We start from the raw sequence: 24941 nt of genomic DNA on the forward strand, positions 1-24941 counted from the left end.
GCATCATAGATGCACACACACACACACACACACACATGTGATGCTCGTGACGAACGTGTTAAGGGACCAGCGGTCGAGAGATCAAAGCATACAGCGGACGACCCGAGAGAACCTCGAGGACTTTTAACTCTCGATTTTCCGATCGCTTACCGCGAACGAGAGCCCGGCGCGAAGTATGCGCGCGCTCGGCACGCGAATAAATAAATAACGCGCGCAGTGCGAGTTTCAGTTAATTACCCGCCGCTATCGATGGCGCGGCTCGCCGGCTCCGTGTAATTCCCGTGATTTGCGCGACACGTCCGGTCGGCTAACTCGATTGCGTTCGCGTGGCGCCGCGCGCGAAACTGCTCGGGCCAGTTTGTAGTCGGAGACAAACAGATGAAGCGCTAAAAATCCCGACCGCGCTCAACGAATATGGAAATTTCTGGTTCGACGGTGACTCGGGGCCGCTAACGAGCGTTACCGTGCTGCTACCTCTCGGAAGCGCCACGGCTAGTGACCGGTCACGACGTTATGCATACGTGTGTACACACACACACAGCATACACACATACGTATAAACACGCGCGCGCGCGTATACGCCCGCGGCTGGGCGGAAGGGTTAATCCTATCTAGCGTAATAGTAGCGGGTCAACGACATCTTTGCGAGGAGCAAACTTACCTGGCCCAACAAGCCATACATCAAATTGCGGCGACGAGGGAGCGTAGAGCGAGAGATAGAGAGAGAGAGAGAGAGAGAGAAAGCCGGCTCTGGTCGAGGACGAAGACGAGACGCAGGACGAGATAAAAACGTAGCCAGAAGCCGGGAGAAGAACAAAGCGACGGAAAATGCCGCGGGTGCGGTACTTGTTGTCGCGACAGGGACGAGCATTCGTCCTTGAACGTGCCAAGTTTTTCCGCCCAAAAGCGCGAGCGCGCTCAGCCGCGTCCTCCGCCGGAATTACGTCTGGAATATACGAGCCGTTTATCTTGAAGATGGCGTAAGACGCGCCCGTCGCGTCCCGAAGCAGTCGCGCGATGAAGAACTTTGAATACAGAACGGGCCCGTCTCTTCGTATCTGCCGTTTAGAGCTGAACGCGGCTGCCACGATTGTCGGTCTCGCGATAACAATAAACGACATTAGGGAGCAAAATTCGATATTAAATGCCGGCACTTAGCGTTAATTACGGGATACGAGCGCCCCGTAACATTCGGTTCTCTTCAATTCTAACGTCGCCCGGGAGAAATGTGAAAATATATATCCCACGCGGATATTCGTTTAAAAACGCACACACGCGCATCAAATAAAAGCACTTCGAGACGTAGTCTAACGTTTGAAACATGCTGGCTGTGAAGGAGACTAATAGAAAGCGAAAAACTTCTCTCTCTTTCTCTCTCTGAACACGCGCTTAGATGTGTGTGTGTGTATACATCCTGAAATATGCAATAGTGAGAGAGAGGGAGAGAGAGACAGATGAGAGGGGTTGCAGATTTTAAAACGGTCGTACGCAAACACACACGCGCGCACACGCACAGACACGAATTTGCGGAGCTTTTACGTTCGTCTTTTATGAAATATACATTCTACGCATTTGCCGTTGTTAATTAGGACGCTTGGCGAAAACTCGAAATCCGCGCGAGAGAGCAGACGCTCTTGGTAACCTGCGGCGGAAATAGCGATTTTGAGAGCGGGCCGCGAAATCTGCGCGTGAAATTATATTTTAGACATTTACCGGGACGACCTGAATTCTCGTTCGATAAAACGCCACGGCTGCTCTTCCTCTCCCCTCCATTCCCCCGCCCTCCTCCGCCGGCTCCTTTTCCTCGGCAACCGCGACTATGCTGGATGTGACATATTTGCGTACATTTACGTGGCATCGGGTAGATAATACGTGTTCGGCTTACATTCCCGATACTGTCGCTCGCGCAATACGCGAAATACGCGCGCGCGCTCGCTCGCGGCTCCGAAGTCTCACGATGCTTCAGAGACGCGTTTGGCGTTCACGGCCGAAACTTGGAACGTCCTTCATAAAAGTTCAAAGGCGCGGTCATAACCCTTTATCACGAAAAAGCAGCGCTATTGTTACCCACATCGCCCGGCCGCTCGCCCACTCCGGTCGGCCGGCCGCTCCGCGTCGTAAAACACGCACCGAACTCGCTAAGTGCTCGGGCGAATACGTAAAATTCGCTCTACGCAAATAATAAGCCGGGTAAAAGTATACGTCTCGCGAGGAAACGCGGAGGAAAGCTCGCTTTTTCTCTCGCACACTCTCATTCTTCCTCTCTCTCTCTCTCTCTCTCTCTTCTCGAGGGAAGTATCGACAAGGTACTTTTGTTTCCGCAGGAAATTAAGATCCCGACTGAAGGCGACTTCAAAGTAACGTGTCGTACATTGGGTTCCTTTCTGCAGCTTAATATCGAGAACCGCTCGCTACCGCCAGAATTGGGTCTGATTCGAATGAATTTTGATTCAGTGCCTTGTTTAGATAAAATTTTCTCTATCATTTGCCCCACTTATTGTTCGCATTATTCGTATAATTCAAGACTGAAAATCTCCCAAGAATATTGTAATATCCTTCCTTATATATGAGAATATTTATCATCGATTTCAGATTATTTTCTCTACGCGCGAATAACGAATAATGCGAACGACAAAGAAATTATTCGTATATTCGTTTAATGAAGTTTAAATGAATATCATTATCCGATGACTTCCGAGTAAAAGCGTTATTAATGGAATTATTTCCCGTGACGTAAGAGCGAGCGGATCCGGTCGGTCTCCATCGGGCTCGGGTTCTCGATCGCGTCGCCCATCGGCGTCATTTTTTATCCGCGAGTAATCCGGAATAATTATCCGAGAGCGGGACGACGCGTCGCGACTCGTCCCGCCGGTTCATTAATCTATCTTCGACAGGGAAACGAGGAGACGTTATGTATCCCCGCGGAGGAAAAATAATTTCATACATAAGCACAGGGCGGGAGATACGATACACACCTTTCACGTCGTGTCATCGGGAATCGCACGAGAGAGCGAGCGTGTCCTTCTTACCGCCGCTCGCTCGCTCGCGCGCATCCGCCCCTTATAAACATCCTTAAAGTGTTACGCGATCGATCACGAATAAGTGATTGATCTGACCCGGGATCGGTCGGGCGGGTAAAATCCAGGATAAGTAATACTTTAAAGCGGCGCGAAGGGTCTCGGGAAGGGATCGCGAAATGAAAAATATCCGCCAACGATTGCAGACGCGGCGGCCGGACGAAAAAGAGCAAGGGTGGGAAGAAGGGGGGGGGGGGGAGTAAAAACGAGCGGAGGGACTCTCGTTTAATTCGCGACTGCGATGGGCGCGTAAACCGTCCGCTGAATAAATGTAATCGTATCAATCAGACGGGCTTCCGCGATGATAAGTGCACCCCATCGGGCGTTTCCCGCCTTCCCTCACCCCCGGCGTTCGCCGTCTTATCGTTAAAGTACGTTCTTATCATTATACATGTAATTATGAGCGTGGCGACCAGTTTTCCCTCTCTCTCTCTCTCTCGTGTACCGCTATTCGACTGCGCTATCGGAGCTCGTTCGGGAGCGCTACACGCGAAAATGGAGTTAACGGTTGCCGTGCTCTCACACAGCCGCGCACACTCACGTGCGCGCACGTGGAAACGCACACGGAGGACTCGCGGCTTCTACAATGTTGCGCGGTAGTAGCCGCGAGGCGAAACTAGCGCTGAGTCAAGATCGCGCAACTCCTGCATTTATGTATTTAACGTCACGTCGGGGGCGGGATACCTTTGAGAGAGGGATCCGCGGCCGCCTCGTCGGCTGGCCCTTTTTTTTTCTTCCCTCCGACGGGTCCGAATTGAATAATTGAAAGATAATAAGTGTGTAACGGTAGAACGGCGTTTGAGGCGGAAGAGTTTCGGCGTCGTTATTTAAATGGAGATTATCGGGTAATAGTATGCATCTGGTACGCGCGGGGGAGGGGTGTGGGGAAGCGTTTACTCGTTTCGTGATAAATCACGGTGTAATTACACAGGTAGGAAGAAACGGCGCGGTTTCGAGCCGGCGCGCGCGACTAGTTAGCGCCGCGAGCAACGGGGGGGAAAAAAAAGGAAAAGACGAAGAGAGGCCCTCCATCGAACGCGCCAAGATTTCGGGGATCCCGAGATAACGGCGGTATTTCTGTCGGCGAAATCCGGCCCGCTCGTCTCAGCCGAGGAGAGAGAGCCGGCGAATCCGCGCGGAAAATCGCGCGAGCTCGCTAGGCGAGAGGGGAAGGTAGCCCAACGATTCGATATCGCGCCGGCACGCGAAACGTTCCAAGCCGCCCCTAAGCAGGTATTTCGAATATCGCAAATATTTTTCTGTCGTCATATTTATCGCGGGGCGGCGTGCGGCGAAATTCGATTTGGCGACGCCTGCTGCCGAGGGCTCGATCAGGGTCCGGCAGCTCGTCGGCAAAAGGACCGACATGACGAGTCTCGAGAGCGGGTGTCCCCGGAGAAAACGACGACGACGGGAATGAGAACGACAGGACGACGGGGAGGAACGAGCGAGCGATATCCGGGTCAACGAATCGTGCGCGTGAATTCGTACATTTCGCGTATCTAGACGGCGGTAGAGTCGACAGTGCGCGAGGAGTCGCATCCAATTAGCTTTGACAAACCTTACGCCGAGTTTATCGTTACAAAGTGACGGCATGCCCGCTTTGTGCGCCCAAGTTCGTTCGACGGGGGAGGACGCGACGCCCCGGGGAAACCCCGGGCCGCGTAAACTCGACCGTAAGCTCGCGCGAGTGCAGCAGGAAGCGTTGCACCTCGCGGGAGCGATCCGCCGCCAGCTATTACGGGAATGTTGCATGCAACCGGCGACGACGACGGCGGTGTGCGACGACGGCTCGAGACGTTCTGACGTTAACCCTTTCCTTGGGATTTCAATCGGAATCTATCCGTCTGTTGTACGCGACGAGAGTCGTAATCTCTCACGGCGTTCCTAATATCGACTTTTCGCCTCTTAGAGATGTTAGGCTGCGGGGGAATTAGCACGCCTATCGATCCCGGCGATCGATTGTGTCGTTTCGCGGGGGACCAAGATAGCTATCGTTCTCGCGGATTCTCCCTCGAACGAGTTATTCATGGAATTTAACGCGCGCCGACGATTGTGTTACGAGCATTTATATGAATTATGTAAGCACACGCAGGGCTGGGTAAATTAAATTTTTGCTTGAAGTTGTTAAAAGCTAAATGGCCTATACAACAAATTTCGTTAAAAGTAACCCAAACAAAAACTAATTAAAAGTTGAATTAAAATTAAATTATTAAAATTCAAATTTGGAATACAAATTAGTTCGGTCCGTTTTTGTGGTCAAAAATGCATTTATTTCAGAGCAAAATGAATGAACAGATTAATCAAAGTATTGTCCATCGCTGGCTACTACTTTTTCCCACCTCTCAGGCAATTTTCGAAATCCATTTCGAAAAAATGTCTCGTCTTTTGAGGCGATCCAAGTTAGGAGCCAACTTTCGATTTCTGCGAAAGAAGTGAACCGGTGACCTGCCAAATCGTGCTGCATCCGTCGGAACAAGCAGTAATCAGAAGGAGCAGTGTCCGGCGAATACAGCGGGTGCGGTAAAATATTCCACTTGAGCGTTTCCAAAGAATTTTTTACGGCTTTTGCGACATGAGGCCGAGCGTTATCATGCAGAAGAATAACTTTGCCATGTCTTTGCTCGTATTCCGGCCGTTTTTCTCGTACGGAAACTGCTTGTTGCGTAACTCCCGATGATTCTGCAAGCTCCTCTTGCGTTTGACTCGGATCTTCATCGAGTAATGCCTCCAATTCTTTGTCTTCGAATTTTTTTGGCTGTCTAGAGCGAGGCTTGTCTTCAACGCTGAAATCACCATTCTTGAAACGTCGACACCATTCCCTACATGGTTTATCAGTTGGAGCATTGTCACCATAAACTTCTACAAGCATTCGATGCGCTTCAGCTGCACTTTTCTTCCAATTAAAGCAGAAAACCAAAACCTGCCGCAAATGCTGCTTAGTTAACACAAAATTTGAAAAAAACAGGGGCTTTGTATGAAACTCAAAGCGATATAAATTGAATATTATTGACAGATGTCTAACCTCTCTGAAACCACAGAAATCAGCTGTAACTATGAAACATTCATAACAGCCAGAGCCATCTTTTGAAAACAGACCGAACTAATTTGTACTCCCAATAATTATGTAAAACTATATATATATAGTTTAGAAGAAGAATAGTTACGTTAGGTTTACATATATTGTTTCGCATAATTAACTTCTAACTTGTAATCTGTGTTAATTTACTCAGGTTATTTACCGCGTACATATAGGATTTATGCAATTGCTAAGTGATCTGGTTTTTCAGGGTAATTGGAAAGTTCAATACTGCATTCTGAACGTACAATATTTACGGGACATTGGGAAACTCCTGTATGATGCTTCAATTGCGCACTCTCAATTAAGAAATAATCGCTTCCGAACGGATATTCTAAACGGACATTCTTCGGAGATGTATATTTAGAATCGGAAAGAAATGATCTAATTTTAGAATGAAATAAATATCCGAGTCGAAATTTCGGTCGTATATTAAATTTACTTGGTTCTACATTATTAGTCTCCAAGTGGGGAAAACGAAAATATCTTCCCATTTGTAGCATCAAGGCAGAAAACCTTTAAAGACATAGACTCACATTTTAAGCTCTCTTTTATTGATAAAAGTGTCTTTAAAAGTGACTTAGAAATCCGCTTGTCTGAGGAGACACATTTAAGCTACTTTTATTGATAAGAAAGAATTCAAAATACGAGCCTTAATATAGGACTAAAACTCGATTCGGGTAAATGCATCTGTCTCAGCATGTGAAAACATTTTTTTTCTCGTGGAATTTTGTTACGGATGTTTACTCACAGTGATGTTCACTATATTTCTCGACAATCGTCCGAGTTAGGAAAGAAAGATTAAACGCGCAAATGTGTATCTTCGAAAAAAAGAAACAAAGTTAAACTGTCGGAATTTTCGCAGTCTTGCAGCGAGTAACTGGCCTTATTCTCGTTTGTTAGGAGTCAATGCGATTTACAACTACTGTCTACGTAGCGTGCGCTACCCAAATGACACTCTGCGAATGTCGAAATTCAACACTCACCATTTCGCGCGGAAATCCACAGACGTGAAGTCCATCGATGTCCAGCCTGGTCCAGCTCGCCGCCGTACATCGGACTCCGTCACAACCGGAAGTCCGAAGCGTCCAGTCCCGGTGCATCGCCCCACGTTGACCGCATTCCACTTCACTTCACTTCGCTCACGACGTGGATGCAAGTACGTAAAACCGAAAACTTGGAATCCATCATCGATCGGCGAATCTATCATCGCGAACGCGGCGGAAATATAATCGCGGCTGCTTCAAGTTTTTACTCGATTGACGAACGTATTTTACGTGACGCGTATGGGCGAGCAAAACGATTTTTATCTCGCACACTTAACTTTTCTTTTTTTGCGAAAAGTCAGCTGCATTCGATAACAGCAGGTCTCGCGCGGGAAGCCGCGCGTACAAAACTGAAAGTTGAGAGTCGCGGCGATTTTGAAAGCGACCACCTCCGCGAGAGAAATGATCGCTGAATACGTCGAATTATTGCGTCGATTACTTCGCGGTGGCTCGTTATCGCGATATTTTGTGAACGGACGCAATCGCCGTTGTAACTAAATTAAAAATGTTTCCCGCAAAGAGAATTGTAGGAAATCTAAAAGATTAATAATCACGAGCGCGTAATTTATATCCGCAAACGCGAACGATAGCATGCTGCGCGAAATGGCGCGATTCTGATGCGTATTGTATATTATCGAAACAATCAGGGGATCACAGCGTACGCAGATTTCTTTTAAGGCTCCTGGATTCCGACGCCATTAACCAAAGATAGCGACTACTTAGCAGCCTTACATAACTCTATTGTTTGAGTAAATGAAAGAATAAACTGCTCGAGTGTCACGTTTATATGAATTAGTTCATTGCAGATCAGTTTTTTTGCATCGATGCGACGACGATGCTTTGTCCGCGAGTTGCGCTCAAAATACTTCTTGACATATCGATCCTGCTTTATGACTATTTTTCCTTCTTGTTCAGATTAAAATTATGTATTAAGAGGAAAGTATTCGATACTTCAAACATATTTTAAAAGCACCCGAAGAATCGGTCTCCTAATTTTTCCGAGCAGCGTATTTTGTGCAACAGTGTTTACGTACACGGCAAATCGACATGCAAATATCTACAGAGTAAAAAATATTTTGTACTCGTGTTAAAATCGCCCCTCGTTCAAATTTCTGTGTTAAATTTGTAATATTCCCATCGATATTCAACATGTGTAAATGTTAAAATAATACATTCATACTTCGATGTCGATTAACGTATTAATTTTTGTGTTAATTTTTCAATATGATATTTGTATTATTTTCAACATATTCATCTTATGTTAAATTAACACAAAAATTTGCAAGAAACCGTTTGGGACGTTGCGTTAAATTCCACGCAAAATTATTTACCGTGTACAAGCAAACGTAAATCGCATTGATTCTCGTTAAGCTCCACAAATACCCGCCACCTCGAAGTATCGTTGGTCACTTTTTTACTCACCCAAACGACCCCGAAGTCAGAGCCGGCCACATGCTTCGCTGCAGAGCCTGAAACAGAGAAGAAAATAATTCGGTCAGATTCGGAAATTCAGCTTAACGAACAAGAGAACGCGCAGAGGTACGAGTGGATCAACCCTTTGTGGTCGTAATCCGAGTCATTCTGACGGCTGTATCTCGGCTTACGACCGCGAAGGGTTAAGTAGGGAAGTACAGAGAGTCCGCGAGACCTACCTTCGAGCTGGGTCCGCTCAGCCCGAACCGGATCCTCCGGTGCCGCATCTGCATCCGCCGGAACTACGCCCTCCGGAACCATATCTGCCGCGAACTCTCGCCAGATCTGAAATGTAAAATAATTTTCCTAATTAGTTACAATGGTAGAAAGGTGGAGCACACGGTCTGGACGAATTAAGGAACCGACCACGATGATTAAGTTTCCATTCTCAATCTGATAAAAGCGCGATACACGCCCTTAGATTTCACGTCGCCCTCGCCGTTCACGATGACCGCAACGCGAATATCGCGAAATCTTGCTCAGTACTTCTTTCAGATCAATTCAATTAGAGAAAATCGGAAATAGCGAACGCGATCTGATGTTCACGCTCGGCTGCGTTCAACTGTTGTGATTCTACGCACGCTCAAGTACGTTGAAGGTTACGCTACCTTCAGCGTGACAACACGCCTAAACAACGACGCGCTTTGTGCGCGAATGTATCACAAAAAATTGTATATTACTCCAACGGCATAGAGCTTCGTTAGATTTGAAAATGTTAGTACCGAAATACACACACGTCGAGATTGATTTTAAATTTAGCAAGAAGATAAATTTTGATTCTCAGACGTGAATGAAAGGTTTCACGATTCCTCTTAAACAACAGTAGTGACTTATTTACTTAATCTTTCTTTTATGTTACTGAGCTCTTAGCCAGCCACACTTATTTTCGAGTTTTCAACTCGCCACACTCCGGTTCGTGAGACCGTTCGACTTTGTCGTCTTATTTTCATTCTATTTAATATTTTTAAGCTTATAATGGCGGGAATTGAAAATACAGAGTCTGAATAAGATATTTATGACATTAAGTCAAGAAAATTATTTGGGTTTAAACTTATGTTATTATAAGAAAAGGAATATTTTCTGAAAAAAAAAGTTCTCATTGTTTTGCGAAGGCAATTTAAGGAAAAGTAATGTACGTTCGTTGCGGCGCGAATGCTTGATACTTTGAGAAAACAAAGAATAGTACGCCATGTGAAAACTAGAAAACCGAAAAAATGTTCGGCAGTCCATTAGATTGAAATGTAGCGAGTTAGGGTTTTTGTATGAAAAATTGAGCGACTAAATAATTCGCGTGTAACGGTTAAAATTTATTGTCGGTAATCGACCTGTCGATATCAGTTGATCGCTGCGGCGCACGTGCTACTTACGCGTAAGGAAACAAAAGACAAAACCAGCTGGGCCGTAAAAATCGATATCAGCTGAGCCGGGAAAGTGAATAGCGGATGACGGATCGGCACGCGGCTTGCACGCATAGTTACGTGCCTGAGTGCGCGAAATCCATAACACAGGAACTACTGTGACCTCGGTATTTTCGTTTTCAGGAGAATTTCTGATTAAGCTGCCCAGAACGCGCTGTTATTTATCAGTTTCGCGACAATCCGTGCACGTAGGTATTTCCCGAGAACAGACGTGTACAAGACACGCTACACGAGTGATATTATTAACACATTGCGGAAGAGAGACGTCTTTAACCTTTAAAGTCTCAATTATTGGAAACGTCGATTTGCGTTTTTACGGGAGTGAAACGCAGAATACGTGGGATCTGTAAATTCTTGGTTTGTTACTATCTCGCAAGAGATAACATTTTAACGAGCATCTCATATTGAAAACATTACTGGTGTATTCATTAATTGTACACACGTTTCAATTTCGAGTAAAATATTACAGACTAAATTATTACAAACTTGATATGAATTATGAGAAACTAAAATATTACGGCTTGACTAACAGTATCACCCGGCTGAATGCTCCACGTTGCTCTTTCAAATTTAATTTTTTCTCGAAAACGAAAAGCCTCCCTGGTAGAAATTTCATACATTTTTCAGCAGTTACTGGACAATTTATTAATTTCCAGTCTAGTAACTGAAGAGTAAAACTACTTGGGATTCCAATCAAGATGTAACGTTTTTCCCGCAGTTATAGAATCTGGTCCTACTTACTGAACGAAAATAGAACGATAAATGGACAAAAAAACCACTCAATTGATTAATAAGCAAGACTGCTGCTCGTGAAATGGTTTGCCCTAGAAATATTCCTGAATAAGCTCTAACGAGTCTTGTCCATTTCCTATGCAACATTGTTACAACTAACAAGAATGCATTAATAGAGGACAGTAACTGGATGGGTGTCTAGGAAAACTGCATACATTTCTACAAAGGTTCGTAGAAAAAAAAAATGTCATACACATTTCGCGCACATTTTCGGCTCACTCTTGCATGAGGAACCACCTTCTTTTCGATTGTATTACGACTTCCGGGTACACCCGGAATATATATGCGGTCCGCAATGTGTTAAATGGGCCAATTATTTAGAAAGCAGTGTCCCTTCATAATTCCGACGCGTACGCGGCACGGTCCGCCCGAATCGTTATTTCATTTTCCACTCAGCGCTATGTAAACGACGGTCCCTTTCTCGGATTAGTCGTCTACCCTCTCTTAGTCTCGTTAGACGTTCAAAGAGATCGGTCTCCGCGATTGACTTCAATACGGTTACTTCGACGCTGAAACCCGCGCTACTTTCCGCCTCGTGACGCTCGTCTCCGCCCCGCGCGCCCCGGCGACGTATGAATATTATATTTATCATTATATGCGAAAGGGGCCGCGCTCGTGTTTGTGTCAAACTTTGGTCCGGCGAGCGCGCGGCGGCGGCGGCGACGTCCGGCTTTCAGAAAGGGGGCAAAACTGCAACCGGCAAAGTTGAGAGGCAGGAAGAAGTTGCGCTTCTCCTTTCCCTCTGTCGGCGAAGTGCGCCGCGCGGGAAGCTATTATAAAGTATAATTGTAATAAGTAAACATCTATTCATGGCAACTAAAATACAAGCGTACGAGCGGGTGCGCTCCCGCTCGCTCGTATTCGCTCACGCCGACTGAAAGATTTAATAACTGGAATTAAGATCAGGAGGCCCTTTTTACGGGGAAAACGAGAAGGAAGAAAGAAAGAGAGAAGGGAAAAGAGAGAGAGAATGAGAGAGAGTCCCGCGGATTCGCGCGCAGCTAGATTGCAGAACTCTCGCAGCGCGCGAATCGATCCGCGCGCGCTCGAGTCGGCCTTTAACTTTCAAAGATAATTCCCTCCTTGTAACGTGTTCTTATTTCGCTCTCTTTTTTCACTGTCGTCGTCGTCGTCGTCGTTGCCGTCGTCGTTCTCCCTCGCCTCGACTCCGCGTCTTACACCGACGACGACGAAGACGACGACTATGAGCGTTTCCGCTCAAAGACGCATTAAAGTGTAGTAATAGCGTAAAATGAATTTAAGAATTCGTTGAAATTTGCATTAATGTAGGTTTAAATGTGACCTAATTATTGAGACAATTAGAAAACGATTAACCGTTCGGAGGTTGAGATATTCGCAACTGGAAATGACACTTTTTATACCTGTCCCTTGAGGTTAATGTCCTATTTTTAATTTGTATTTTTAATCTCTTCTAAATCGCATTTAGGATTTTAGTGAAAGACTACTTTAATATTAAGGATTATTGCAGAGACTTTATACAAAAATTTCCGAATTATTGACCGTTTTGTTTTGAAAATATGCAACGGTAGAACGTTCATAACTTATAGTAATACTCGGAACGCATACACACGTGCATATATTTAAACACTTATATGCCACATTTTTATAAATAACGTAAGCAATAAATATTTCATAACTTTGAGTCTAGAATCGATTGGACAATACTTTACGAATGTAATCATTAAATTTGCAATGAAAAATATTGATTATTAACAAATTTATCGTACAAAGTATAAATAGGACACTATAATACCACCTATTCTTTCGGTACTAATAAAAAAAGAAAAAAGAATAATAATATTTTCATATTCGTAATATTGTGTGCATATGTCTACTTCAACTTCGTTTCAAATTAACATTCAATATTTAGGTAGTGGAATAAATATATGGGAGCGTAATTTTGCTTGATAAATATTAAATTGAACAAGTGACTTCCTGTGATGTGCGAGAACATTCAGCGCCGTTACTACCCCAAAACGTTTCGTCAACGAGCGAGGTAGCTGCGAGTCTTTTCCCAGCTTAGTTTCCCGATCGCTCTTTCTTCGCGCCTCCCCCCGTTGCCGAGGTCGCTTCCTCTTTGATACTCCGCTGTTCTCGCCGTGGGCATTCTCGCGAGCGACCGAATAAATCCCTATCTCAAGCGCCGCGAGATTAACGTTCGCGCCCGGAGTCTCCTCAGCGCGTCGATCCTAATCAGCATTCAATATTACACGCTAAATTTCACGCGGACTTGGCCGGAGTTCTCTCCCGGTCGAGTCGTAAAGTCGGATAAGAACGCCTCACTTTCGCTCCATAAAGCCGCGATGAACGTTACTCATGTAAATCTCACCCGGCTCTCTTCCTCGCCGACGAAGGCGGCCGAAGCGTCGCGAAACGAGGACGGGGAGAAAGATGACGACGACGATGACATTAGCCACTCGGTGAAGCCGTAGCGCGCGCAAGCGTGAGGACGAGTCCTCGTTGAGCGCGTGTACGCGCGATGACGTTATCGGGAAGCCCGTAAGTGGCTCGTAAGGTCCTTACGTAACGAAACGCGGGAATCGTAAAATATAATTTCGCACTCGCGGCTTTGCCCGCAGTAAACCTCTCGACTCCGGAATCACGAATCGCTGGCTCTCGATTCCCGACGCTTCAATCCGCGAACGTGTCGGAATGTCTTTTATACGCTTTCTTCGCGCGTAACATTGGTCTGTTCGATAAGAATGTCTGCGAAAGGTCCTCAAGGTCGATACTTCTTACAGCTGAATGTAACTTTATTCGATAACGTATTGACCGTTTTTCTCCATGGTAGCGGTTGCCGGAGAAAAAAATGAAGGAAGCAAAGTCGCCCCGGCTATAGGGGCATGAGTTTCTCGCGGAAATCCTTACGAACTTATCGAGCAATCCCCTCTCAGATAGACGGGAATGCTGAATATAATATGCAAACATTTAATGCCACACGTGTTGGAGAGAAAAAATCGAATCTGTTCGGGTTTATCACTTAGAATCGCGCTTTCGTAACAATACACTTCTAATCCGAATCTTCACAGGTTTCCCAATCAGAATCATTTTTTTCGGGAAAATCGAAATAGATTCCAACCAGATTCCGGAAGAATTTTCTACGCGAGTTGGGCTAATACCGTTCGCATATTCGAATCGTTCTCCCTCACAACTAGCGAGGACACCTTCGGCCTCGAGTCGGAGTCGCGAGACCCTAATTCCAGACTTTCAATTTCAAGCGTTAGAGAGCACGATAAATTTCCCACCGTGCACCATTATCACGCCTCGCTGTACCTTACATACGCCAACCCCGCTGGCCCCCGCGTAGCGTGCACACCCTCGTGCGCACAGTCGGCCCCCGCGCGTTTCGTCCGCCCCTCGGCACTCACTCGCCCCCGAGTATCTCTTTCCCTTTCTCTCTCTCTCTCTCTCTCTCTTTCTCCCTCGCTGCCTTTCTTCCACCACCTCGACCTCGGCCATTGTGCGCCGTAGTGAAAAGTTGGCCGGGGACAAAAAAGAAGCCCGTACACCGGCTAAGTTAATGAGAAATAATTGAGTTAAGGCAAGTTATTTTAAGCGGAAAAGTAACCGCGGAAAAGTTGCGCGGGGACAGAGAGCCAGAGAGGAGAGAGAGAGAGAACGCGTGGTCCGAGCGTGGGATGAGTTAAGTCGGCAAACCGTGGCGCGGATTAACTTTAAAGTTACCGCGTGACCGTCCCTCCGATGTGTACACACACCGACTAGTCGGTCCTCGAGATAACACGGCGGATGTTAATTAATCGGCGCTTTGACGTTCGTCGTGTTCTCTGCCTACCTCCTCACCCCCCCTCTCTCTCTCTCTTATTTCCTCATCTCTCCCTCTCTTTCTCTCGATCCTGACGTTTTACGGATAACGCCGAGTCGCGCCGCATCATACAACATTAACGAGTAGCGGCAGTGACGACGGCGGCGGCAGCTTTAATTGCGCTCGGTCAATTGATTTATCATTGACGAGGCGCGATTTTTAATCGACCGAGCGGCGCGAGACGACGTCGAGACGACCAGACGGCGTCGTTTCGCCGAGCGACCGTTAACCCTAAAAGCCGGCGTACTCTACGATAAAAACGTGATGCGCTATGCGACGATGCAGCGCGTCCGGGAGTTACGGTAAATAAATATTGCAAAGATCGGATTAAAAATACGCGAGAGAGGATAATATTTGCGAATTAAATCTCTCTCTCTCTCTCTCTCTCTCCCTCTCTCCGCTACGCAAGGGAGATTATTAATATCGCATCTATCTCCCTTATTTGGCGGAGGGGAGTGGAAGGGGGATATAATTACGATATTAATCTGTGCAATTTTATATATTATACTTCCGCTTTCACGTTCGTGACAAATGACTCGCGTGATTATAACTAGAGGATTTTTCCGTCGCAGCGGATTTCGCCGCGATAAAAGAAACATCGTTTCACATCAATTCCGCGCTCCAATAAGCGGATAAGAGGCTAAAGCGAGCGCACACGACGGCGGCAATGAGACGAATGACTAGCGGGTAACGGCTTGCCCCGGGATTCTCTTATGTATGATAATGTATGATAATGAATTACAAACATAGTAGTAATAACCTCCTCGCGCGCGTCTCCTGCTTATGAGATGCTCTCCGGGCAGATGCGAGTGAACCATTCGAATAATTGAAACATAAATAGATTCCCTATTCGCAAAACCATTGTTCCGATAGATACTACCCCGCGTCCGAACTTTCATTTCGGACCGTCGCCGCCGTTGAAAGAAAAACTTGGGATATTCGGATCGGCTCGCCCAATATCTCTCTCTCTCTCTCTCTCTTTGCATCTTCTTCTTCTTTAATCTATATGAAAAATGGAGACAAACGAACGTACCCATTTAGACGCGATATTTCGCTCGTTTAGGGGTGAATTCGCTTTTATTAAGCCGAGAAATTCATTCACAGATCGGCAGTTCCGGTAAGAACAAAACACCGCGTTAGACTCTATTATAGGCGACACGCTTCTTCGCGCAGGATTCTACGGATTTCCGAATGCCGTTCCGACGCGGAATATTCGGGCACGCGAGATAAAGAGGCAGGGGGGGGGGAGGAGAGGGAGATAGAGAACGCGCGCACGGTGACTGCTTCCTTTCATTTCGCATCGATATTATAGTTAGCGCTCGGTGCATAAACACGTCCAATTATCGCGACGTACCGCGCTCATTCGGCGTGCTTTTATACCGGGGATCGATCGCCTTCGCGGCCGTTTTGTCGTTTAACGCGTGTATCGACATTAACTCGCGCGGGTTTCGGTATTAACCGACCGCTAATTGGAGCGTACTAATTAATTCATCTCTATCAGGTCTCATTTTAAATTTTGCACGAGGGCGCGTAGGAGCATGCTGCGGACCTTAATTAAGTGGCTCTTTGCTTTTCATTCGATAAAGTTTCGCAATTTCATCGTCGACACGACGTCCGTCGATCGCGACGATTGTTTTGCGGTCGGCGTTCAACGGACGAGAGAGAGAGAAAGGGAGAGAGATAGAGAGGAGGAAGAGAGAGAGAGAGAGAGCCCGCGGCTTTCTGCGTACACGATCATAGGCGTCATCAATTAAATCATTATCGCCGACAGAAGCACAAAGAGTAGCCTTCACGCCCTTGAATGATTTCTGCGTGTTATCGTAAAACACGGGGCTCCGATATTTCTGTAATTGTGCGGGCATGCGCGTGTTCAGTGGCCGATAATTTAATCATCGCGATCGTAATGATCGCACGAAAATGAGCCAGCTTAATGTAGCCACGCGGCAACGGCTAATACATTGAAAAACACGGCAGTGTCATTAGTCGAGCGTTAATCAGCACGGATCGGATTTTTGTGACATTCGAGCAAGAAGGAGAAAAAGAGAGAGAGAGAGAGAGAGAGAGCAATTTTGTAAAAATATATCTTCATTCAACTGTTGTACGTATGTATGCGTGTGTGTGTGTATATATTTTCTTTTTTTAAATACATACATACACACATACAATGTGTGTGTCGTCGGTAGCCTATTTCTTTATTATACCATAGTTCGCAGCGCGCAATTAAATCCGCGTCATTACACCACGCAATAACTCAGCCGTCCACGCGATAAATACGAGCATTAATTAAACACGCTCCTCCTCCGAAGGGAACTTCGGTTACATTTCCGCGTCAGTTTAAAACCGGGATAAATCCCGGCTCGTTCGTAATTTTAGCCGGCCGCGAGTTTTCCCTCTCATTCTCTCTCTCGCGCGCGCGCGCTCTCACGCTCGCGCACGTGTCCCGACGGCGTGTTTTAATAAACGGTCGATCGACGTGGCAGTCGATGAGTCGTCCGCGATATTAGCGTTGTCCATTCGCAAAGTACGACTTTTCGAACTCGCGTCGGACGGTGTAACGACGACGGGCGGACAAGCGAGCTTGCTCGCGCGCGCGCAGCCGCGTTCATAAACAAATAGCTCGCGGCGGAAGTCGTTGTTAATTAAATGGGCCGTGCTGTTTATTCGATAAACTTTTGTTGAATCAATCGATTTCGCCGCGACCGCGTGTCCGCCGGCCGTTTCGCACACCTCCGGCTCAGCAGTTAATTCGGCGCTAATTGTTACGCGGATATCAATTAGCGTTTTATCGTCACGCCCGACTTGGAAATTCCTGCACGACTATTCCCCGACCCGCCCGCTGCCCCCCGTCTATCCGTTTCGAACAAGCCGGCGGATGGGTAACGTAATGTACATTGATCGACATTGATAGCCGCTAAGTTCGCTCGAATCAACGCCTCGTCTTGCCTCGCCTCGCTTCGTCCCGATTCTCGGCTCGCCTCGTTCGCCGGCGCACGTGATGCGACGTCTGTTAATCGTCCGAGCTCGATAACGGACACGATAGCGACGGATTATGGGATCCCGTAAAATTCGATCTCGGACGCGACGGCCGAATCGTTACGTCCAGCGAATAGCCGTTCCGCTCGCCCGTACACGCTCGTACGAGACCGGGAGTCCTTTTTGTTTTTTCTAATATTCGCGGAATTCGCGAAACCGGCGACAACGAGAGATATTTCCGCGGCTTTTCGACGAGAGAGGCTGCGCAGTTTGTCACTCGCCACTCGAGATTATCGCGACCCGGTTTCCCGCCGATTGATCGGCACGCGGATTACACGGTGAAGAGGAGCAACGCCGGTCATCTAAGCGGAAACTCCCATAAAACGGTAAGAAATGTCGGATTCAGGATTCCGCTTAATGCAATGGATATCTATATGTGTTTACTACAATACGGATTGAGGCAAAAAATTTCATAAAAATATGCGCCAGAGAGACAAATGGAAAAGTGGAAAATGAAGTTTGACCGGAATTACCTCGAGGTCGAGGTAATGCCAGTCAGCGATTTTTGCAGTGTATAAAACCAGAGGAGACACACATTTCGCTGAAAATCGGACATATTTATTAAAGAAGAGATGTGACAAAAATTTGGCGTGTTACATCTTGAAGAAATAGTCAATCGTTCGTTGATTTACATCCATCGTGATGATACCCATCGGAGGTATTCCCATCGGTGCAATTCTTGTGCGCCCAAAGTCGGCAAAACATGCAGCGAAATCACATTTCGTCATTTCTCCCAAATTCTCCACGAACAGAACGTAATTCTTAATTCCGGTCACTCCAGCATCGACTGACCGGCATTACCCAAATTACATGTTTTCACAAATAGATTAACCACGTTGTAACGATCCATCAGTTCGGAAAACCAATACTCCCACCGTATATTAGAAGGTTTGAGTGACATTGCAGGAAATAGCGCAATAATTTAGCATGAATAAATGTGCCGATTTATCATGCTTTTTCAGTAGCGATCTTTACGTCGGAAAACGACGAAACGAACTTTTCGCAATAGCTCAGCCGTGCACGATGCTAAGATAACGGTGTTTCGCCTGAGTTTCGGTCCTCCTTCGGCCCTCCACGGAGGACAGAAATGTACAAAATTCAATTTCGTACCGGCCGGTATTATCCATTGACCGGTTATATTACCCCGTTCTCTCCTACACCGCGACCGTCCGAAGCGTTAGCGTTCACGCGGCAGGCCGCCTTCATATTTTGCCGCAGAATACGCCGCATGCTGACCGCGGACGGAATAATTCATCATCGGCGATCTTGCGGGAGAACCCGAGAAAGCGTCCCCCCCTCCGCCATATTTTCGTATGTACCGTTCGCATCGGGCGTTGTGCGCGATGCAGCATCCGGGTTGGACGCACGATGGGTGGCGGATGGGAGCCGCATAACAAGAAATCACTTAAGGGCGGCTATTTTTGTCCGACGCGCGCGGCGCGAGTCGACTTCGGGGCGCTCGGAAACGATCGGACTCCGCCTCTACGTTCGTCCATTCGATTAATCTTTCATCCTTGCCCCGACGTGATACGATCTCTCGAATTCGCGATCTCGAGAACGCGAATGCGTATGCATTCCGCGCGCGCGCGTGTCGCGAATGCAGAGGCTCGGCGAGCCCGCCCGCGGGAACTTACGGCCGCATTAATTAATACTCTTACGCCGTTACGACGTGTGACTTACTCGCCATCGCCGCGATAAGGTACGCGATACCGGGAAGTCGCGGCGCCCGAAACAGCGGGCGCTCGGAAAAGAGAGCGAGCGAGGACGAGCAGGAGGGAGAGGAAGAGGGAGGCGGACGGAGATAGATAGATAATTGTATTTAGCGCTCTGGGAGAACTTCCATCAAGCGCAAAAGTAAAGGAACAATGATGAGAGAAAAGGAAGTGATAAGTGATACAGCGATATGTGCGTGAGTACACACACTGAAAAAATATCCGATCGTATCTGATCGGGCGATACTGTTGAAAAGTAAAAACAGATTCGATCCGATCAAGATGCGGTATCTTATCATTTCGTTTATCCGGTGAAAATTACAACGGATATACTAAGAGCGGCTAATTTTCCGATTAGGTTTTCATCGGTAACTTTCATCGGATGCTTCATTAGCTAACGACACCCATCACTTGATCGGGCGATATGATTAACCATCGGATGCATCATTTAATCGGCTTATCCGATGGAAATTGTTTTCCAGAAAAAACATAGTCTTAAATCAGTGATAGATATTCCCACATATAAGCAAGAATATTATAATATTCCTCGGAGATTTTTCGTCTTGAATTGGGCGCAAGTAATACTTGCATCCATACAAATTCAGTCAAATCAAGACTGACAATCTTCCGAGAAGATTATAATATATTCGCTTGTACATCTGTCATCGTGATTCAAGACTAATTGTTTGCCGCGTACAATTTTAAACACGCCCCAATACCAGCATCCTTTTGGTCAGTAACGCTTCTACCCTAAAATAAAATATAAAATAAAAGAGAGAAAGAGAAAGGAAGAGAGAGAGAGAGAGAAAGAGGAGGGGTAAACGAGTGAGAAAAACCGCGGCGATGCAACGCGCTGCTGGTGGCTCGCATCGATAGCGTAACGATCGCTAGCGCGGTCATTATCCCCCCGCACGCCCGCTCGCCCATCCGGCGTCGGCCGTATGTTGCGAATTCCGCGCGGTGTAGACCGGCGACTGCATGTTTACGTTCTCTCCGGGTGCACCCATATGCGCTTAAATACCACCCGCGTCCTATACGCGGCTGTTCGTCGGCGCGCGGGCGCGACGCCGAGAGTGTGTCGCGCGCAAGAGTCGGAGAGGAAACGGGAGAACGAGGGAGGAAGGATGAGAGACGGATAGACAGGAGAGAGAGAGAGGGAAAGAGAAAAGACGGGAGGGAGGGGAAGACACGTATGCTCGGGGATGTGCACATCACTACATGTGATTTCGAACTTTTGTCTACGTGCGCCGCTTACGTGACCGGCCTCGGCGATAAAGACTTCCGGCGTGTTCGAAATGCCGAGGAACTTTTTGCCCCCCTCCCTCCCTCTCCCTCCTCCACCTTCTTTCCATTCTCCCCTTCGCCCGCCCCTCCTCTCTCCTTCGCCCCTCGATACCGACCGGGCTGCGTTTTTTCGCGGAGCGCGGAAAACGTAAGGAAGGCGAGGAACTTGCATAAATCGTTAAAGCGTCGGCGGTTCGATTTTTCCATTTCTCCCGCGGCGCGCATCATGCGCGCGTACGTAACATTCTATCCCGCTCCTCTATATTTTTTCTCCTCCCCCCCTCACCCTCCGTCGTCCCTGTCCCTTTCCACGCGTGTGCAGGGTGGTTTGTGTGTTGCGCGAGGAACGCCTCGAGAACAAATTCTTCGATCGGCGCAAAGTACACACGTGCGCGGAGAGAGAGAGAGAGGGAGAGAAAAAAAGATCGAGGCGCCGACGAGACGTTGAAATTGCGAGGAAGCCGAAAATTGACGATTTTTCGTCGAATTCACCGAGAGGTTGCGCGTCGACGGCGCATTCTACCTCCGTATTTCCCGCTTCGGAACGGCTTCAACGCGCGGGAAATGTATTAATTGCGGAATTAATGCTCGCGCGAGACTCGTCCCGGCTGCGTTCCGGCGATATCCCGCGGAAAACGCGGCTTTTGATACGCGCTGTATATACACGCGTCTCACCCACCTCGCTCCCTTTTTGCTCCGTCTACCCTTTTTCCGCCTCAGAATTCCGACGACGGGTACATTTGTCGCGGGGAAAAAGGGTTTGCCGAATGTCTCTGTATTTACCGGGCTCTCCGGGTAAATACACGCGAAGGGAACGATTTAGCGGCGCCGTCTAAATATCTGCAACGAGGTGCATTCTGGCGCGCGCGCGCGGATGTATGCCGCGATATCGAGCGCTTCTTATTTAATCGGCGGAGAGATACTTGCCTTGAGTAAATCGGGTAAATCGTGCCTTCCTCTATCCACTCTCTCTCTCTCTCTCTCTATCGCTACGATTACAAACGCTCGCTTTCCCCGGCGAGAAACCTACCCAGCCATGGATTTTATCAGGCTTTTAATTCGACTCTAGACGTTCGAGCGTACGTCTCGCGACGAGATTGCGGCGCGCGAGCACTTTGCGCGCGAATTCACGCAGCACGATACTCGCAGCGGAATGCCCGTGGATGTGATAATAATTTCAGAAAGCTCTCGCGAAAATCTGATTTACGAACTCTAACGAGATCATTTGGAAGAGGGGGCGGGAGATAAGCTAATAGGATTCTTCGGGGTGTCCGACGTACAATGCGGATAACGTTATCTACACAGCAACGACAACCCCTCGGCGCGCGTTAAAAAATGACGAGTTACGCCGCCACTTAGGTAGACGGGCCGGAGCACAAAGGGCGATATTTTCGAGAGTTAAGCCCGATGGATTAGCCCGGCGAGAAAGAGACAGGAGGAGAGCGGCGGTGAGCGGAGGGAGCGAGAGGAGACCGCGCGTCTAAATAAAGATAGCGCGCGCGCGCTGATCGTGTTTTGTGATTCTACGAGAGCGCGCCTTAAGGATCCTTTTTACTGCGTAATACTTTATACGTCTATCGCCCGTATATGGGCGCAGGTCGATTGAAAACGGATCTTCTCGTAACGCTTTTATTTCCCTGCCCATTCCCCCTCCCCGCCCCCTGCTCCTCCGTAGCTCGTTTAGACGCGCATCTCGTACAGCCCGCATTTCGTACAATTACCCGGACCAAGCAGGGGGTACGTTCGTTCCATTTGAAAGATTGAAATTTTTCGAAAACTTTCGCCCCAGCCGACTCGCTTCATCCCCCTTTCGCCCTCCGCCGCCTCTCCCTCAGAGCCACGCTGCGATTTCGCGTTACATCGGCGCGCCGCGACGCTTATGGCCAGTTCCCCGAGCGTTGTACGGCCGGAAGTGGATCAATAACGAGCTATTACCGCCGTCGTGGTGAAAAATGTTTTTTTAAGAGCGCCCGTAATTCATCTGATCGAGACTTATGAGCGTTTGAGCGTTTTTCCGGGGGCGAGCGAGGACGTTTCGAGCGGCGCGCGCGCTCGGATCCCCCGAAAATCACCGCGGCTCGTGTTCTCGAGATTCAACCCTTTTAACGACGAATCGCTAAAATCGCTCATCGGCGAAAAAGTCGAGCCGAGCGGAGAGATCGGCGGTGATTCGCCGAATCGCCCGAATCCGCCCGACTCGGCGAGCTCCGCGCGGTTTTCACCTTCTCCTTCCGTTTCTCTCGAGAATTTTCGGACGGTTCGCGTCCGCGAGATTGATGCGACGTTGAAAATGAGACACGAAGAGAGGGGTGCACCGTTAATAAATTTCGTGTCGTGCATGCGGCGCGCGCGAGATTCCAGAAACATCCGCTGTGGGACGCGTCCTTATTTTATTTTCCGTTACTTCGCGTTGTATCGCGGCAACATAAATTACAATTTTCCGATAAAATGATAAAAATTGCACGGTGCATTCCGGAATTAATAGAATCAATTTTGCGTCGCTTCACCTTTCACTCTCCCGCTCTGCAGGGCGCGCCCGAGCGCGGGCGCGCACGAAGCGAGCTCGCGTACGCCGTGGAATAACGTAGCCATCGTCACCGATGCAGTATGCATTTCAGCAATGAGCGAAGGTACGCGGCACGTATATTAGATCAGCATTATAATGCATGGGGCTTGACATTCTTGAGTATTCCGCAACTGACTTTGATGCGACGGTTATGGCGACGAATATCGATATCTATACGCGCGCGCCGATAACTCAACGGGAGAACGTGTAAACTGCGCTGACCTTTGTTCCCCGTTGCCGTGCCCGCCGCGTTATAACCGATAAATCGATACCCGATAGAAATGTCATGCGTAAGTCGATACCGGCTTAAAGGCGAGCGAGACTTTTGCACGTCCTCTATCTCCTTTCCTGCCTCTCTCTCTCTCTTTTCCTTGCTCACTCCATCGTTCGTGTTTTCTACGGCGGATCCGCGATACACGCTATTGCCGAGGAGAGGGCTTACGGGAGAACGAAAGAGGTGAAAAGAGCGAGAGCAAGAGGGAGAGAGAAACACACGGGACACCCTGCTACAAAGCCGAGGGGGAGAGCGGAGGCCTTGCATTAAGAATGATAATTTATCTTACGTGTCTTACGTGCGCCCTGATAAAATTTAAATTCTTCCCTGCGTTCTAAACGTTCGGGATGGTTAACTTCTATGCGCTCTGGCGGATGATAAATAGACGACCGCTCGTTCCCTCCTCGGCCCCCCATCTTCTTCTTCTTTCTCATCCTCCACGTCACCCGCGCCACACCCTCCCTCTCGTCTCGAATCTTTATGGGAAAAAATCTCGCAATCATTCTTCGCGATTCTTGTGTGTTCGCGAGATAAATCCTGCATTTGATTCGGGCGGACGCGCGCGCACGATTCGGCCCCAATAATTCGTCGACTTTAATAACTCACGATCCGACCCATTAGCGCGTCTCGCGGCTGTCGCTTTAAATTAATTTGCGCGGCCGGCTTGATGTGTCCCCGTGTCGTGTCCAGTATTATACGCGGCGGTGCGGAGAGAAGGAGGGGAGGAAAAAAGAGAACCGGTCGCTCATCGAACAGTTTAATTTTAAACGCGCGGCTTTAACGTCATGTAACTTCGGTGCCGCTGTTAATTTAACGCGCGCGCGTGCGAGTCACTACTCGCGGGGAATTCCATCGGCGGGATAAAATAAGAAAATCCAATTTCGCGAATTAGTGTAGTTGATATTTACACGGTGCCCTCTCTCTCTCCCTCGGCATTTTTATTCGCGTCGCGGCACTCGTGTAATGTTACCGTCCGACTCGGATGGGGATATTTCGCTTTTCGCCTTGCGCACATTTTGCACGTGACCGAATCTTGCGTTTCGATAAAGAGAGAAAGAGAGAGAGAAGGAGAGGAACGACAAACGACGAGAAAAAAAATTTTATTTTTCGATTCTCTCCCGAAGCGTGCAATCGACCGTTCATTGTGGCGCGCGACGACAAAGCGGAGCAATCGCGGGATAACAGCGAAGGCAACAACAACGGACGCGCGGGGGTGGGTTAGGTTCGACATAATCGAGTCGGAGTGGCGTGCACGAAACGCACGGAAACGGCGCGGCCCCGGCAATTATCCCGGGGCCCGCACATCTGCCATCCCGAATTCCCTGTGTCCGTGACCCTCGAGC

The 24941-nt window shown here is 48.0% G+C and overlaps 1 protein-coding gene across 1 annotated transcript in view; it reads right to left on the reverse strand.

Moving 5' to 3' along the window:
• The window catches only part of LOC106743635, a 160415-nt gene extending 152794 nt beyond the window's left edge, over positions 1-7621 (reverse strand). The window contains exon 1 of the mRNA XM_014617662.1: positions 7143-7621. Coding sequence (XP_014473148.1) covers positions 7143-7212 — 70 coding nt within the window. The 5' untranslated portion in view covers positions 7213-7621. The remainder of the gene's footprint in view (positions 1-7142) is intronic.
• Positions 7622-24941: the final 17320 nt, after the last annotated feature.

The sequence above is a fragment of the Dinoponera quadriceps genome, unplaced genomic scaffold, assembly GCF_001313825.1.
Source record: "Dinoponera quadriceps isolate SergipeBrazil2010 unplaced genomic scaffold, ASM131382v1 scaffold1115, whole genome shotgun sequence".
NCBI classification, from domain to species: domain Eukaryota; kingdom Metazoa; phylum Arthropoda; class Insecta; order Hymenoptera; family Formicidae; genus Dinoponera; species Dinoponera quadriceps.